Source organism: Centruroides sculpturatus, unplaced genomic scaffold (genome assembly GCF_000671375.1).
Source record: "Centruroides sculpturatus isolate CEXI.00-Female unplaced genomic scaffold, Cexi_2.0 scaffold359, whole genome shotgun sequence".
NCBI classification, from domain to species: domain Eukaryota; kingdom Metazoa; phylum Arthropoda; class Arachnida; order Scorpiones; family Buthidae; genus Centruroides; species Centruroides sculpturatus.
Window position 1 is genome coordinate 658,194 of NW_019384764.1, and position 15,538 is coordinate 673,731.

Consider the following 15,538-nt stretch of genomic DNA (forward strand, 5'->3'; position numbering starts at 1 on the left):
ATATACATATATATACATATATATATATATATATATATATATGGAATATTGTTTTTATGTAACTACATACTTTTTCATCAATGCCGAAACAAGAAAATCTCTGCGGTTCCGTCAGATATTGCCAATCTATAGAAGTTCTCTGAACACCAAAAGAGAAAATAGGAACATCTGTGAAAATGTTTTCGTCATTACCAGCTTCTAAAAGAAGAACTTTGTTTTTGGGATTTGTAGACAGTCGATTAGCTAAGACTGCTCCTGCTGATCCTCCTCCTACTGTAAAATTGAATTTTAATATTAAAATACTGTAAAGCTTTTAGTATTCTAATACAATTACAACTTATATTTTAGAGAAATTGTCGGAATCTATAAATTTTTTATTTAATCGACATACGATTCTGTAAAAGTAGAAATAAATAAATCATTTATTTTTATTTCTACTAGAACAGTGATTTTAAACAATTATGCCTCCGCACACCGATTTTCCGCGAAAATTATGAAAGGTTATTAAATAAATTATTTTCGAAAGAAGCCCAAAGAACAACAAGTGTACAATTGAATTATATATTGCTTTTAGCCCTTAGTAATCATTAAAGAATTTGTAAATTAATCTCATTCACTGGTGTGATTAGCCAATATGGATATGTGTCTATATTTTTTGAGACTAAGTGTCAAAAAATAAGTGTACACATCAGAATTAAACGCTCTTTAAATTAATTTTAAATTGATTCTACGAATTTTTCGTTGTTATAATTACTAAATGTATACATAATGTAATAAAAGAATATATATTCATAAGTAAATTATATGTGCATAACATCGGGGTATTTTATTTAATTCTTTAAATAAAAAAATGAATCTGTAACCGTCTATGTTTAGTTTAAATTATTTTAACGTAGAAATAGCGGGACGTTAGGAAGATTTCTAAAGGCAATTATCATATCATTTTTAAATTAAAATTAATAATTAATGATAATTGCTTTTCTTATGTAAATGAAAAGTATTAATTTAAATAACTATTGTTGTAATTTTTTCTGTTCTATTTAATTCACAAAAAAATTAGAAAATTAATGCCAAAATTCAGAGGGGGAAAAAGACTGCTCTAGTTATTAACGCAAAACTTATTTTTACATTAGCTAGTGATTTCGAGATTACAAGTGATTAAGGAGCAAATTAAAACTTTTCAAAATTTAAGGAAAACATTTCAAAAAGTTTAGAAATCTGGTAAATTGCCTAGATTAAGTTTCTTTCTTTAATGAAAGCTGAAATACATTATATGCCAAGTAATGTCATAGCGTTAAATATTTTTTACCACTTTTGAGAGCCGATTTTACAATGGAAATGAATTACGCATTGTTAACACAGTAAGAAAATGAGAATATCACTGAAAATTTTCATACAAATTATTACCTTAGTTTGGTTGTTATTGTGAGATCCGGAATTTATTAACAAAAATTGTAATTAGTTCACTTTCGTTTATGTAACGAATTAGAAAAAAAAATCTATCTTAGCCGGGAATGTGTAAACCTTCCTGTCATAACTATCAACATCTATTGTACAGTACTCTACATAACTTGCAGCTCGTCTTGCACAAAAGTTTATAGTTAGCATCCAACTTTCGTCACTTGTTTTAGGTCCCTGGAACACCTATAACCTTTAGCTCATAGACCATTCGATCACGTGATGAAAATTCCCCACAAAAAGCTATAAAAGACAGTTCTTACCCCCTCTCGGGGGAGTCTCTTAACGAAAGCCGGACCGACGACATCGCGCCGATTCTTCGAATCCGCCGAAATTCCGATCTACGAACATCGATATCCTATCATCGCCAGAGTCGTGAACTTTTTATATATGTGCTCATTGGATTAACGACGCCTTTCCTTGGACATTTAACGACGCCTTTCCTTGGACATTTAAGTGCCTACATGGACTTATTCGTCTTGGAAACCTACCAAGAGTTATAAAAAAGGGTGTAAACTCTCTCTCGAGCTGTTAGGCGGTTTAGAAACGAGATTTGTGTAGTCTTTTTGTCAGTTTTGCTTATTTAAATAAATTTTTGTTTTATATCTGTTAGAAGGTAGACTCCTTTACTCGTCTGTCCTTCACCTTATCGTCGACCCCAAATACCCTCCCACCACTCGCCTGACATTTGAGCGTCCTCGACTGTAGGGACCAGCAATAAGAAAACTTTAGCCATCTTGACAAGAGAGCAGGTTTAACGACCTGTTGCCGGAACGGGAGCCCTACGACCTCCCCGGCGGTTCACATTATGTACCGAATCGTACGTCACATAAACGAATAGCAAACCCTTTATACAATTATACTTAAAATCTTTATGAATCATAACTACGTTTAACAATAAATTCAGTATTACATACTTTTTTTATTCGCTTAGCCACTGGTGGGCATTGGCATCGATTGATTTGTTCATGAATCGCCTCTCCCGTGACCGACCAAGTGCAAAAATGGCCGCTTTCATGGCGGCAAGTGTAAAGTTCGCCTGTACGTGATTGCCAGGTATAAGAATCGCTTTTTCAGTGTCTAACAAATGCAAGGATAGCTTCATTCTTTCAGGCTTCACTTTAATTCTATCGAGATACGACAAAGTCACGCGATGTTCTAGTACTGTATTAATTTTAATTGAACAAGGGCGTTTTCTTTTTACAAAGTATCGTCATCTTTTAAGTTTTTTGTTAATTTTGATCACAAATATCAGCAACATCTTTATTTTTTAATATTTTTATCATAATTTATATGGCTGACATAATAAAACTATGTTACTAATTGCAGATTTGTTCTAGCGGATCCCGTTTGTTCAGTCAAGTGCCGAACGATTACTTTTTTACAGAATTTGTGTTGAATACCGAATTGTTCGAGTTAGAAACTGTTCGAGTCGAGTACCGAGATATCGCTGTATTTCGTTCGTCATTTTTACGAAAGATTACTTACCTGCGGTTTAAAGAATTTTAATAACACTTACCTAAAAATGTTTAAATAAACTTTATTAAATACGGAATTATTCTATTTAAAAAACACATGCCAGTGTGTTTTTCTTAAAGGCTAAAGTCTGAAAGCAATGACAAAGATAGGAAAGCTACAACGAGGAAAATAAATTGCAATGTCAGTTTTCCTTATAAAATATTGACGAAAGGCACAAAATAAATTGGAAATTTCAATAGTCTAAAATTAGTCAGAAATTTTGAGACAACACACGTGCTTACTTGAATAAATGAAATATCGAATAACAGAGTTTACAATTGAAAATTGTGAAATTTTGTAACAGTGGATTTTCCGAACAGTGTAAAACGAAACCGAAAACCGTGTAGTAAGGGAGATTTATTTCCCCAATTTTCGAATCGTTTTAGAACGAAACCTTGTTATGCGAGAAGTACCTGAAAAATACTTTTAATGAAGTAAATAGCATAAACTTTAGAAAGTTTTTCAGAAACGTACAAATCATGATGTTCAAGTAAATCTACTCTACGAAAATATTAAAAAGAATCGAAAAACGAAGAAGTGAATTATTTCTTCGAGATTCCTAAGCAAATTGAACTTTTTGATAGGAACTACCATTACAGCAGTTTTTCCAGATATTAAAAAGTATAAATTTTGAATTGGGCAAATTTTGTTTTTGATTATCTGTGAATGAAATTACAAATTGTTACAGGAGAGCTTTAGAAAAAATAAGTAATTAATATTTGCAAGAGCTGCCTGTGTCTGCTTTACATAAGTTTGATTATATCTTATGGGAAAATTATGTCAACTCCATTGTATATTCCAGGTATTTTCAACCCGCGGCCTACTTAATACTTTTATGCGGCCCACTGCACACTAAATTTTTAAGTACATTTTCATTTATTTTGGTAAAGTATGCCGTAAAAATTTTTCTCGTTTCACTGGATACAGTTTGATGTCGTAATGACATAATTTGTTTTTGATCAATCAAAATAGTTGGTGGCGTGGTCTGTCGTTTTGATTGTTTCATTTTCAAAGATTCTTATAATAAAGTGATGTTATTAGTGATAAAGAATGAGTACCTTTTATCAGGAGGATTAGAAAGACATAATTCCTCTGTTCAAAAGAGTGTAAGCCATTTTTCGTGACTCGAGGCTAAGCCTAATGTCTAAGTGGAAGAGACTAATTTATTCTTTATATAAATAAAAAACAACACGTTTCCACTTAGGCATTTTTTCTTATTACAGGTATATAATACAGACATAGATCTATCTATCTATTTGTTTTGCTAACGTAATAATTTAAATATTTTCAATATTCAATTATATTCATAATTGTTTCATCAATTTTAAATTTATATTTTTGATAACCGAGCATTTGTTAATGGCATCAAATACTAAGAAAGAAAAATAACAGAAGAAAGGAGAAAATTCAATATCTTTTGGCCAGAAGAATATTTTGTAATCATAACATGCAATAATATTATCTGCCCTATTTGTCATGAAAAATTTTCCGAGTAAAATTGTGCGTTTTCAAAGTTTATTAAAAAGAAAAAAAGAATTTCTTGTGAACTTTGAAAGATATAATAAATTGTATAAAGTTTTGTTAAAAGATTTAACAACCAGATTTTCTGACTTCAGAAAAATAGAAACTGAATTAAAATTGTTCAGTGACCCATTATCATTTAATTACATAAGCACCAGCTAAAACTGATTGAACTTCAAAGCACGGAATCTTTGAAAGCTTATCATAAAGAACATTCCTTTCTTAAATTTTATAAAGAAGTTCATTTTTTTCAATGAATTTAATGAAATTCTCAATATATCTAGAAAACTGTTATACATGTGGGGTAGTCCCTACAGTGGGGAACAATTTTTCGTACTTGAAAAACATCAAAACTACTGAAAGAAATAGGTTGAGGGATTCCCACTTAACTAACATTCTCAATATTAAGACTAGTACTATAAAAGCATATATCGACAATATTATAAAATAAATGCAATGTGGAAAATCGTATTGAATTTATTTTCATTTTGTGGAGTATAATTTCTTTTTGTAATGTGAATAATACATTATTTTTGTCGTAATAATATATATTTCTTATTGAAATTTTATATTCAGATTTTGAACTTTTTAAAATCATATATTTATTATTATAATAAAGCATATATTATATATATTTATATAAAATACCTTGTGACCCGGTGAATATACCTAAAAATCTAATTTGGCCCATTAGGAAAAAAGGTTGAACAACTCTGGTATATTCAATCTTTAAATGCTTTTTGTTTAGCTATTATCCATAGTACATAATTTATTTTTTTTCTTACAGACTTATCATGCCATGAAAAGATGTGGACAAATTTTTTCTTTTTATTATGGTTAGTAGAATTTCCCCAACTTCCTGCATTCTGCAAACTGGAGAAATTCTTGAAATGCTTTATTCAAAAATGTTCCACATCACGCGCGTTGCTCATGGTCTCCATAGAATAGCCGAAACTATAGGCATATAGTTTTCTGAAACGAATGCATTGATAGCACTAGCGAGAATACGTATCTAAAATGTTCTTCAAGTATAAGTTTTTAATTAAACTCTTCGAAATATTCCTCCGCTAGTACAACTTAATTTCATTCTTCATTTTCAGGTGATTCAACTATTTGATTCTAATCATGGTGTAGAAATTGAAGATACAAAAAATAAAATGTCTGAAAAATTAAATGAATGCAAATAATTGCACTCATTCTGCAAAGGACTGTAGTTGATAAAAGCCATTAATATCATTTATGGAACTAAGAATAATGTGAGATTCAAATAGAAAGTAATTAAATAATTAAATTAATTAGTTATATGTTTTAACAAAGACGAGAGAATCGAGTCAAAGCTCGAGTAGAGAAAAAACCCACACACATCCTATTTTTCTCGGTTTCTTAATAGATAAGATCGATCGAATATTTCTCCAATTTAAAATTATTACTGAGGTTGTAACACAAACACTACCGGCCATTAGTTTAGTATGTTTGACAGATGTTATCAATTTTATGAGGTAAAATGAGTAACAATCCCGGATAGAAAGAGGTAATACATTTGTCGAAAGGTTCGATTTCTAACAATTAACAGAAACAATACCAGGACACAAGTCGAACTTAGACAGGATTGCATCAGAACTTTTTCTGGTAGTTCCCCCTCCGGGACGTGTATAAAAAAGGGTTGCACTGGCACCTTGAGGCAATCGTCATAAAGAAGCCTCCAGGCCGGTAACTCTATTCGAAACTCCGCTCCAAAGACCTCTCGAGACTTAATCGCAGCACCTTCCCCAACAACCTCCACGGTCCACAATAGTCCTGACGACGTCGTATAAAGAAGACATGAAGTATTTTTGTCGAAGTTTGTGAACTCCCTCTCTCTCGGGTTTTTAGGTTAAGTACAGTATAACGCGTATCCGCTACTTACTACAAGTTTCTCGCGAATATATTTCTGTACTTATAACGCGATAATGCCATATTTAGATATACTTGTAACCTTATGTATCCTAGTTTTAAGTTTGATAATTTAATTAGTTGTTTTGTTGAACCCAGTCTATTATTCGGAGAACGGACGCCTACCGACTTACTCATCTCCCTCCCACTCGATTTAAAGTCCTTCTAGCTATCCCCTGGCAAGAAGCCGGTAAGAAGGGCCCGAGCTAACTTCTCGATTCCCTTGGTTCTCACAATAATTTATTTACAGCTCTTTGCACACTTGCAGCAAAGCACNTGTACTGTTCCTAATATATATATTTATATTTCTAAGTGTATGAATTTTTCATAGATAAATCTCGGTTCAAATTGAAGAGGAAAATGTGATTTAGAATAAAATATGATGTAAGTCTGAGATAGTTTGACCACCGATCAGTGCTGATATTTTAAGAGCGAAGCGCTAAAAGTAACTCCATGTCATGTGAAGAAGTTAATAAGATTCAAATTGTTACAGACATATTTCTTGTTGTTATTTTGTGTGTGTGTGTGTGTGTGATTTTCAACCAGTGTGCCACGAGAGGATCGTATATGTGTCGCGAAAATTTTTGAAGGTTATTAAGACAGAAACTAAATTACAACACTACAATATAATTAAACGCACGCGAAATATTATTTACTAATATGATTGCTAATTAGATTATATTTTCGTCATGTTTTTAGAGTTCGAGAAGGAATGGTGAGGTTGGGAATAGTCCTAACCTCACCATCCAGCATGAACATCACTACAATGCATTTACATACACAAATATCAATAGAAAATGTTATTATGCAATTGAAATTACTGATGAAATTCCACATTTGGTTATGTTTTTCCAGTTTCGGGGAAGAGCCAACCCCTAAAAAATCATTAAGATGTATTGTCATCGAACTTTAAAAAAGTTATCTAATTAGAAGCCGATTAAATTTAAGTTTTAAAATTTGAAGATATGACACAAAGCCAGTTAAAATAAAAGCGTTTAATAATTTACTTTCTTCTTTGTCTAATTTCATTATAGAATTATACGTGCATTTGCAAAAAACACATTAATATTTTTGCAATATAAAAATTCCCGGAGAAACATTGCTCTCTCTCTCTCTCAAAATCAAAAACCCTATAACCTAGACTCTAGAAATGAATTTTTCTTCACTTTTCGAGCAATTGCACGTGTTGTTCTTGCAATTATATATGTGGGCTATATATTATATAAAACAGTAGTATCAGAAACTTCTTTTTTATCATTGTAAAGTAGAGCCTCGATTATCCGACCCCCGATTAACCGACAATCTTTATTCAATCTAACTGAATAAAGATTGAAAACTTGCCAAGTGTTGATAAAGAAGGTCACTTCATTGTGCCAGTATACAAAAATACAAAAATACTTTAATATTATTTTTACGTGTTTTAGCTGGCAACACTCATTCGACCATGAAAGGGAGCCAGTACTTAAACGAGGCTTAATTTTCTAATTTTTAACGATACAATAGCGACGATTATTATTTTAAACAATTTTTGTTAGGCTTAACATCGATGAAAATTCAACGCGAAGTAGGTTAATAGCGATATACTAATATACTAATTACATGGAATATAATAATATACTACAGTAATAATGGATTTTTTCATACTTTTCGGTTATCCGACTTTTTAATTATCCGACCAACCCCAGTCCTCAATTGAGTCGGATAATCGAGGCTCTACTGTATATAAAAAGTATTACTATTCTTCAAAATTATTTAAGTTATTTATATTTGACAGCAGGGCTACGGTGTCGGTAAAAAAACCTCGACTGATAATTTTAGTAGGCCGACTCTGACTCCCGACTCCGACAAAATTAAATACCAAGTCATTTTATGGGGGCAGAGGCACTCAAAGCCTCCTATAAGTGCCTCTGCCCCCATAAAATACCTTATATATTATACCCTACTCTGAACTTTAAAAGGAGCCTGGGGCGTTTATCCAAATACTTTTATAGTTAGTACAGTAGAGCGTCGATTATTCGAATCAATTGGGGACGAGGGTTGTTCGGAAAATCGACATTTCGGATAACCGATTATATACGAAAAAATATATTAACCTATCCCATGTTAAAATTTTTCTCCGTTGAGTGTCGCTTCGCGTTGAATTTTCGTCGATGTTAAGCCTAACGTAAACTTTTTAAAATAATAATCGTGACTATTGTATCGTTAAAACTTATTTCTTTATTTTGTACGAACAAAATAAATATATTGAAAAATATAAAAACAATAAAATATTATACATCAGAAGTTAATTTAGTATCAAAAACGTAAAATATTTGAATAGCCCAAGATATAGCCAAAGATTGCAGCGCCACAGCACTGGCGAAAATTTAAATTTGCCGACTGGAATTCTTTCGGATAATTGACTTTCGGATAATCGATGCTCTACTGTATTTTTAATATTTAGCTTACGTTAATATTTATTTGTATAAAAAAATTAATTTTTAACAAACAGTAAGAGAAAAATGGGGAGCAATAAAATTCTACATCTGCATATATCTATTCTACAGCTTTTGCACTTCATTTTCACCTTTCCAAAAAAATAAGTCGAACTACAAAGTGTGCCATCTAGCTACTTCAGCCCGTTGCTCAGAAAAGAAAAATATGTACTATGATTAATTAATCTGGCAATATGTACTCTATTTTTCATTCAGAAAGATAGAGTACTTATTTAGAACAATAATAATAACAACGATAATAAAGGAATAATTAAAAATATATTCAAATTCAATTGGATCATTATAATTTAACTAGTAAACACAAATACTACAAAGAATACTATATACTTAATAAATTAAATTGATGCATTTTGCATTTAAAATAAACAAATTATAACAAAATACAGAAAAATTTTAAAAAATTAATAAATATATAAAAAATTTTCTGTCAATTAAATAAAAGAACTAAAGTAAATTTCAAATGCGGGACTCGAAGTCCACACATTTTTACCAACTCCGACTCCGACTCCTCTGGCCAAAAATTCCTCCCGACAACGACTCCTATTCCATAGTCTTATTTGACAGTAAAGAGCATTTACTATATTATAATCAAATGTTTCTAGAAATAAAAACTATCGAATAATTATGTAATGTATCTGGTAAATTTTATTCCATTTAAATTAATTCAAATAATTAACTTAAAATATATAGCCTATTTCAAATCAGATTGTATAGTTCGAAATTTGATTCATTTATAAAGTAATTGTATCAAAATAAAAGTATTTTAACGCGAATTATTCACATAATCTTTATTCGAAATTCGTTATTTGAAACCATTCTAATAGAATGGTTTCAAATAACAATTCAACAAAAAAATGTCATCCGACCCATCCAAATTTTCTTTTCATCCCTGAAAAGAACCGAGAGCCATTGGTCATTCCACAGCATGCGATCTTTAGCCCACTGCATTTTTATCAATTTGTGTTGTTTAGTTAGTTAGCAGTAAGCAGTGGTTTTTCATCATTGCAAGAAATTTCAAATGTTCAGTTGCTGTAAATTTTTTATTAACACTAATTTTAAATTCATTTTGAAAAAAATTTGACAAATCAAATTGATTTGTCAAATTTTTTCCCATTGTTATGCAAAAACGCAGAAATCGATTTTCTTCTCTTTAATTAAGACATGATTTTGATTCTTTCTGGCCGATGTTAAATGAGATTAAATGAGATTTGGTAATGATTTTCCTAAAATTTTATAAATTCCAAAAGTAGATCGGTTCACTAAAACAGCAATTTTAATGACCCTACAGCCTTCTTCTATTTATTTCTATATTCTTGCAATTTTTACCATAATCCTTGTGACATTTTGAAACGTTTTAATTCAATATTCGAATGCATTTATCAAATACAAAATTGCAGGCAATCTCCAACAGATGACGATAAAAATTTAATGCATTTCTAATAATAAAATCCTCATAAAAAATATTAACATCTATAAAATTATATTAATAATAACTTGAACAATGTCAAAGCTTTTATATTATGTGCCACTCATTTTAAAAAACTTACAATGAAATGTGACTAATAATTTTTGTATTAGTGTCAATATAGCTGGGACTAATTAAATAATATGAATTATTTTGTGATGAATAAATGAGCATTATTAATGTGTTTAGTTTCAAAAGTAGTAAAGCCATTGAATACTTTGTGTGAAATGTAAGTTATTAAACTGTTTAAAATATGTAAATAAATATTAAATTAATGGAAGAATTCCTCCTTTCTTACATTTCCCAATCAAAATTTCTCCAATAAACACCAATAAAGAAAGAATATATCCTATTATTAACAAAATCAATGGTCCTTTAAGATCTTCCATTTTCAGATACTTTTCATCTTTCTTCTTATCATAGAAATTAAATTCGTAATATCTTCGATCTTCTTCTATAAGATCTTGTTGCAGTTTCAATGATAATCCACTTTGATGTAAGATATTTATCCTGAAAATTGTATATAAGAAATTAGAGAAATTGCATTAGAATATATCGGTTACAATTACTTACATCTCAAACACCTCTTTTTGTTGGTAAAGTCGAAGCTTGTTTATCTGCAGGAAGCGAAAGTTAGTGAAAAGAGAATCTGGTGAAATGTAAAAATTCTCTTTACGAAATTTCATTGTTAAAGGATCAATCCTTAATTTTGTTGCAAGTAACGCATCTGTTCCTTCAAGAACCTTCTGCAGTTCATTGCCTTTACCTAATATTACCCTATTGTTTGGATTTTCTTCAATACTTTTTAAAAATATCTGAAACATAGCGGGTAATTTCCGCTAATAGTAAAAAATAATACAATTAGATATTTATCAGTAAAAAATGATAAATTATTATATTTATGAAATGCAATATATCAAATAACAAGTTAAAATATCGAGTATACATTGTTATTTTTTAAATTATTGAAATTATTTTCAGTTGTATATTGAATACAGAATTATATAAATAATAATTTACATACCCCATTAATTAAAAAAATTGCTTCTTCATCAGAGGAGAAAGTCATACTAATGTTATATTTTCCATCTTTTACCGATTGTGTCAATTCCATATAATTTTTGGGAATTTTTTCATTTCCTGGATGAATTAAGTAGGAAGGCAAAACTCCCGTATATGCTGAAGTAAGGACAAATACCGCTAGGATCCAACATCCAATCAGAATTCGAAATGTGCGGAGAATAATGTGATCAATTTCCGTATCTGCCAGAAAAATAAACGAAAAAAACTTTTACTCAAGTTTCTCATGAGTGATATTTATGTATGTGTAGTACATAATTACTAAATAGGGATTAGTGTTGTGGATTAGAAACACGTGGTCGATAAATCCGGCCCCAATATAAACCTTATACCAATATGACTCATTTACCAATACCATATTAGTAAATGAGTAAATGATAGAAGAAATGAGAAATAATACCAATATATTTCTCATTTCTTCTTCTTTTTCAAGTCAATGTTCTGTTGGATAATTTATAAAATTACACCTGATTCTTTAACAGGTACAAATACAAATTTTGGTGCCATTGTGGTCATTACTTAAAGCTGCAGAGCACTTTATGTGTAAATAGTTTGGTGTAACTAACTGCATTTGTAATGTATTCAAAAGTGCATGAAAGTATATTTTACTTATTTTAATAAAATATGCGCTAAAGATCTGTTTTCCCCACCTTGACGAAAAGCATTTCTTATTAATATCCAGCAGAGAGATGAAAATTTTGGATGCTCCTTGTCTAAAAATTGAGCTTCTCTTTTCAACATGGTATGTATGATGAAAACACATAACACAGTTGTGATGGAAATGCATATCCATATCTGAAATATAAAATATATTTCTAGTATATTTTATATTCTCTTTTATATTTCCATATTTTCCATTGTTACATTATTAGGTATGTAATTGTTATATACACTAATTAAGATTTCGAAAATAGTATAACATAATTAAAAAAGTTACGTTTATGGAAAAAGGCTTGATCAAGGAAATGAACTTATCGATTGGTCTTGCTGCTCTGATGACAAAATAAGTTGATATGTCAAATACAGGAGAAGAATAAGAAACGTAATGTTCCCAGAACATGGCAATTGTAGGTACTATCGAAATGTCAGCGTTATCCAAGTTATAAACTTGTATATACCTGAAAAAATTTATTATTAAATAAATAAATAACATATATAGATACCTAAATTAAGTAACAAACCTTATTTTTAAACATTGGCAAAGTAGATTGACATATTCATCCAATTGTGCCTTATTATTTATATTTTTGTAGGCATCCTGTATTGAAATACAAATTAATCTTTATTAATTTGTGAAAGTGCATCTTAAAAATTATATTATGTACACTAGGTAATAGTAACTGAATTATTACTATTCAATTTTAAATTTAATATAATATGTTTGTGGATATGCAAATGACATTTTTTGAAAAACTAGTAGCCAAGTAAGAATAAAAAGGCAGGTTAATCTGTGGGAACAGTACAAATATTGGAAATTTGGCAGCTTTGTGGAGTATTACATTCAGTTTGATACTATCATTCATCAGAATCATACAGCATGTTAAAAGCATTATAAAAGTTTAATTATAGTCGGCCATTTTAACTGTTCATTGCAACTACAGAAATGGTACTACATGTAATACTGTCTCCTCCATTGATAATTTACAGCATTCATTATTACATAGAAGAGAACTTTATGAGCGAATTGAAGAAAAGTATGAAAAATATATTTCTCAAATGTTGACTGATATAATTTTGTTGATATGAAATGAATGTGTTTCCAGCGAGGTTGCGGCCGAAGTTTTTATCTTTAGAGAGGTTGTGGCCGAGGTTTTCATAGCGAAAACGTGAACGTCGGACGTTCAGCTCCGCCATCCTGTAAGCCTAGAAGTTTGACAATGGTGTTTGGAACGTCAGTGGAATCATGAGCGACGTTCCAAACGCCATTGTCAAACTTCTAGGCTTACAGGATGGCGGCGCTGAACGTCCGACGTTCACGTTTTCGCGATGAAAACCTCGACCACAACCTCTCTAAAGATAAAAACTTCGGCCGCAACCCCTCTATTAAAACGTGAACATCGAACGTCGAGCGTCGCTATCTTGTAAGCCCTTTAATCCCTAATTAAAATATAAAAATAACTGTTATGATCTCATAAATTAGCAGTAAATGTTAAAGCATATTCGCTGTAGATGCAGGTGATGGGTATTTAGTGTGCGAAACTATTTTTACAGGAGATATTGCCAATTACATAATAAGAATTCAGAGCAAACGTGCCTAGAATTTTACTGCCTGTATACAATTTAGTATGTTTTATAATAATGTATAGTGATTTTTGTGTAAAGTATTGTGCAGTGTAAATATTATACCGATGACTGTTATACGTATTTGTTGTTGAAAATCTACTTTCGTTCTATTTTTTGTACGTAGATATAATGCAAGTTTGTACCAAAATTTTTATTTTAACTTCATGGTAACAATTAGTAAAATTTCTTATACTTACAGGCATTTTGAATATTTTCACTTCTTTTCCTTTTAATTTTTCGATTTTATAATCTGAACTTGTGTAATACATGCTGCAGCTTGTCATGTCACTGTCGTTACACTTTACAAATAAATAAACATTTGAAGTTAACATTTGATGTTTGAATTACATATCAAATTATTGTTAAATTTGTAAATTTTACCAATTCTGAAATCAAATTTAATACAGAAATGTAAGACTTTCTATTCATTGGATCATAAATAAAGTACTGTGATATAATAAATCTTAAAATTAAAAGTACAGTATACGTAAAATTTTTATACTACCCTTCCATAACTTGTATGAGATTCTGGAGAGAAATAATAATTTTATTAAATACAGTCGACCCCCCCTATAACAAGGGTTCATATAGTTCGGATTCCTATATCACGGCGAAAAAATTGCGACAGTATTCGTACATACACGCTAAAAAAAACTCCTATAATTTGGTAAAACGTCATCGCCGATTCGTGTCGCGTCAGGATTGGTCGAATCTAGACCAATAGCGGATATTGTACAAACTGTTGAGTTTAAACAAGCAGCGGACCTATTAAATACCCTTTATTATTTACAGTCCATAAAAATTATATTTATATTAATGATGTCTTCAATGTTCAGCAAATTTTTCGCAAAAAAAAAATTTATCAGGAAGCACGCGAGCGCCATTTGATGACAAGTTCCACGACGAAAACAAGCTTAAGCAATGGCGTAGTCGAACGGTGCACACTCGGTNCTTTTATTCTTTTCATGAGCGATATTTATGTATGTGTAATAATACATAAGGATTAGTGTTGTGCCTAAGAATCCGTGGTCGATAAATCCTGCCCTAATATATAAACATGTGAATATTATTTTTTATTTCTTATTTCTTCTTTCTCAAGTAAATGTTCTTTTGGCTATTTTATAAATTTACACCTGTCTCTTGTACAGATACAAATATAATGAATTGAAATACAGTTCATTAATAATTGATCTGTTTTATGCATATTTCTTTAATCCTGTTTTGATGACACAACTTTTCTGCATGGAAGATCGTGCTTATAAAGTGTTTCTGACTATTTTCGTCTATGTTAAAGTAATCATCAATTATTAGAAACAGGTTAAACGGCATCTCATATTAAATAAAATTAATTCGATTCCGATAAATTTAAGATCAAATTTTATGAGTTATTAAAATTATTATTGCTTAAATTGATTTAAAGTTGGGCGATTAAGCATCATTATAACAAAATTTATTTACTAAGGCATGAGATGAAAAATTGCTAGAACAAGTCATTTTGAAAAAGTGCCATCAAGAATGTTGTGTATATCGTAAATTCGAGAAGCAGAAAAATATAACTGTATCACAAGCATGTCCTTAAAAACTAGCCAGATCTTGCGTTTCGCTCTTCCTGTTCCTGATATAGATGCAAGTTTTTTACATTAATGCATGCAATAATGCAAACAAAATGCGAAGACAAAAACAATTTTATGCAACATTGAGCAGTGTCATATCGCAAGACCAGTGCAACAGCTGTTTAGAGATCATTTTTCGAGCAAAAAGTACTTAGTCACAATTTTTCTAATTG

General features: G+C 30.4%; 1 protein-coding gene across 1 annotated transcript in view; it reads right to left on the bottom strand.

The window, feature by feature from the left end:
* LOC111628897 overlaps positions 1–14,040 on the bottom strand; it is a 64,583-nt gene extending 50,543 nt beyond the window's left edge. The window contains exons 1-8 of the mRNA XM_023372754.1: positions 13,950–14,040; positions 12,651–12,727; positions 12,407–12,587; positions 12,120–12,264; positions 11,414–11,652; positions 10,963–11,228; positions 10,688–10,899; positions 193–273 (exon numbers count right to left, since the gene is read on the bottom strand). Of these exons, the coding sequence (XP_023228522.1) occupies positions 193–273; positions 10,688–10,899; positions 10,963–11,228; positions 11,414–11,652; positions 12,120–12,264; positions 12,407–12,587; positions 12,651–12,727; positions 13,950–14,036 (1,288 nt within the window). The 5' untranslated portion in view covers positions 14,037–14,040. The remainder of the gene's footprint in view (positions 1–192; positions 274–10,687; positions 10,900–10,962; positions 11,229–11,413; positions 11,653–12,119; positions 12,265–12,406; positions 12,588–12,650; positions 12,728–13,949) is intronic.
* Between the last annotated feature and the right edge of the window lie 1,498 nt (positions 14,041–15,538).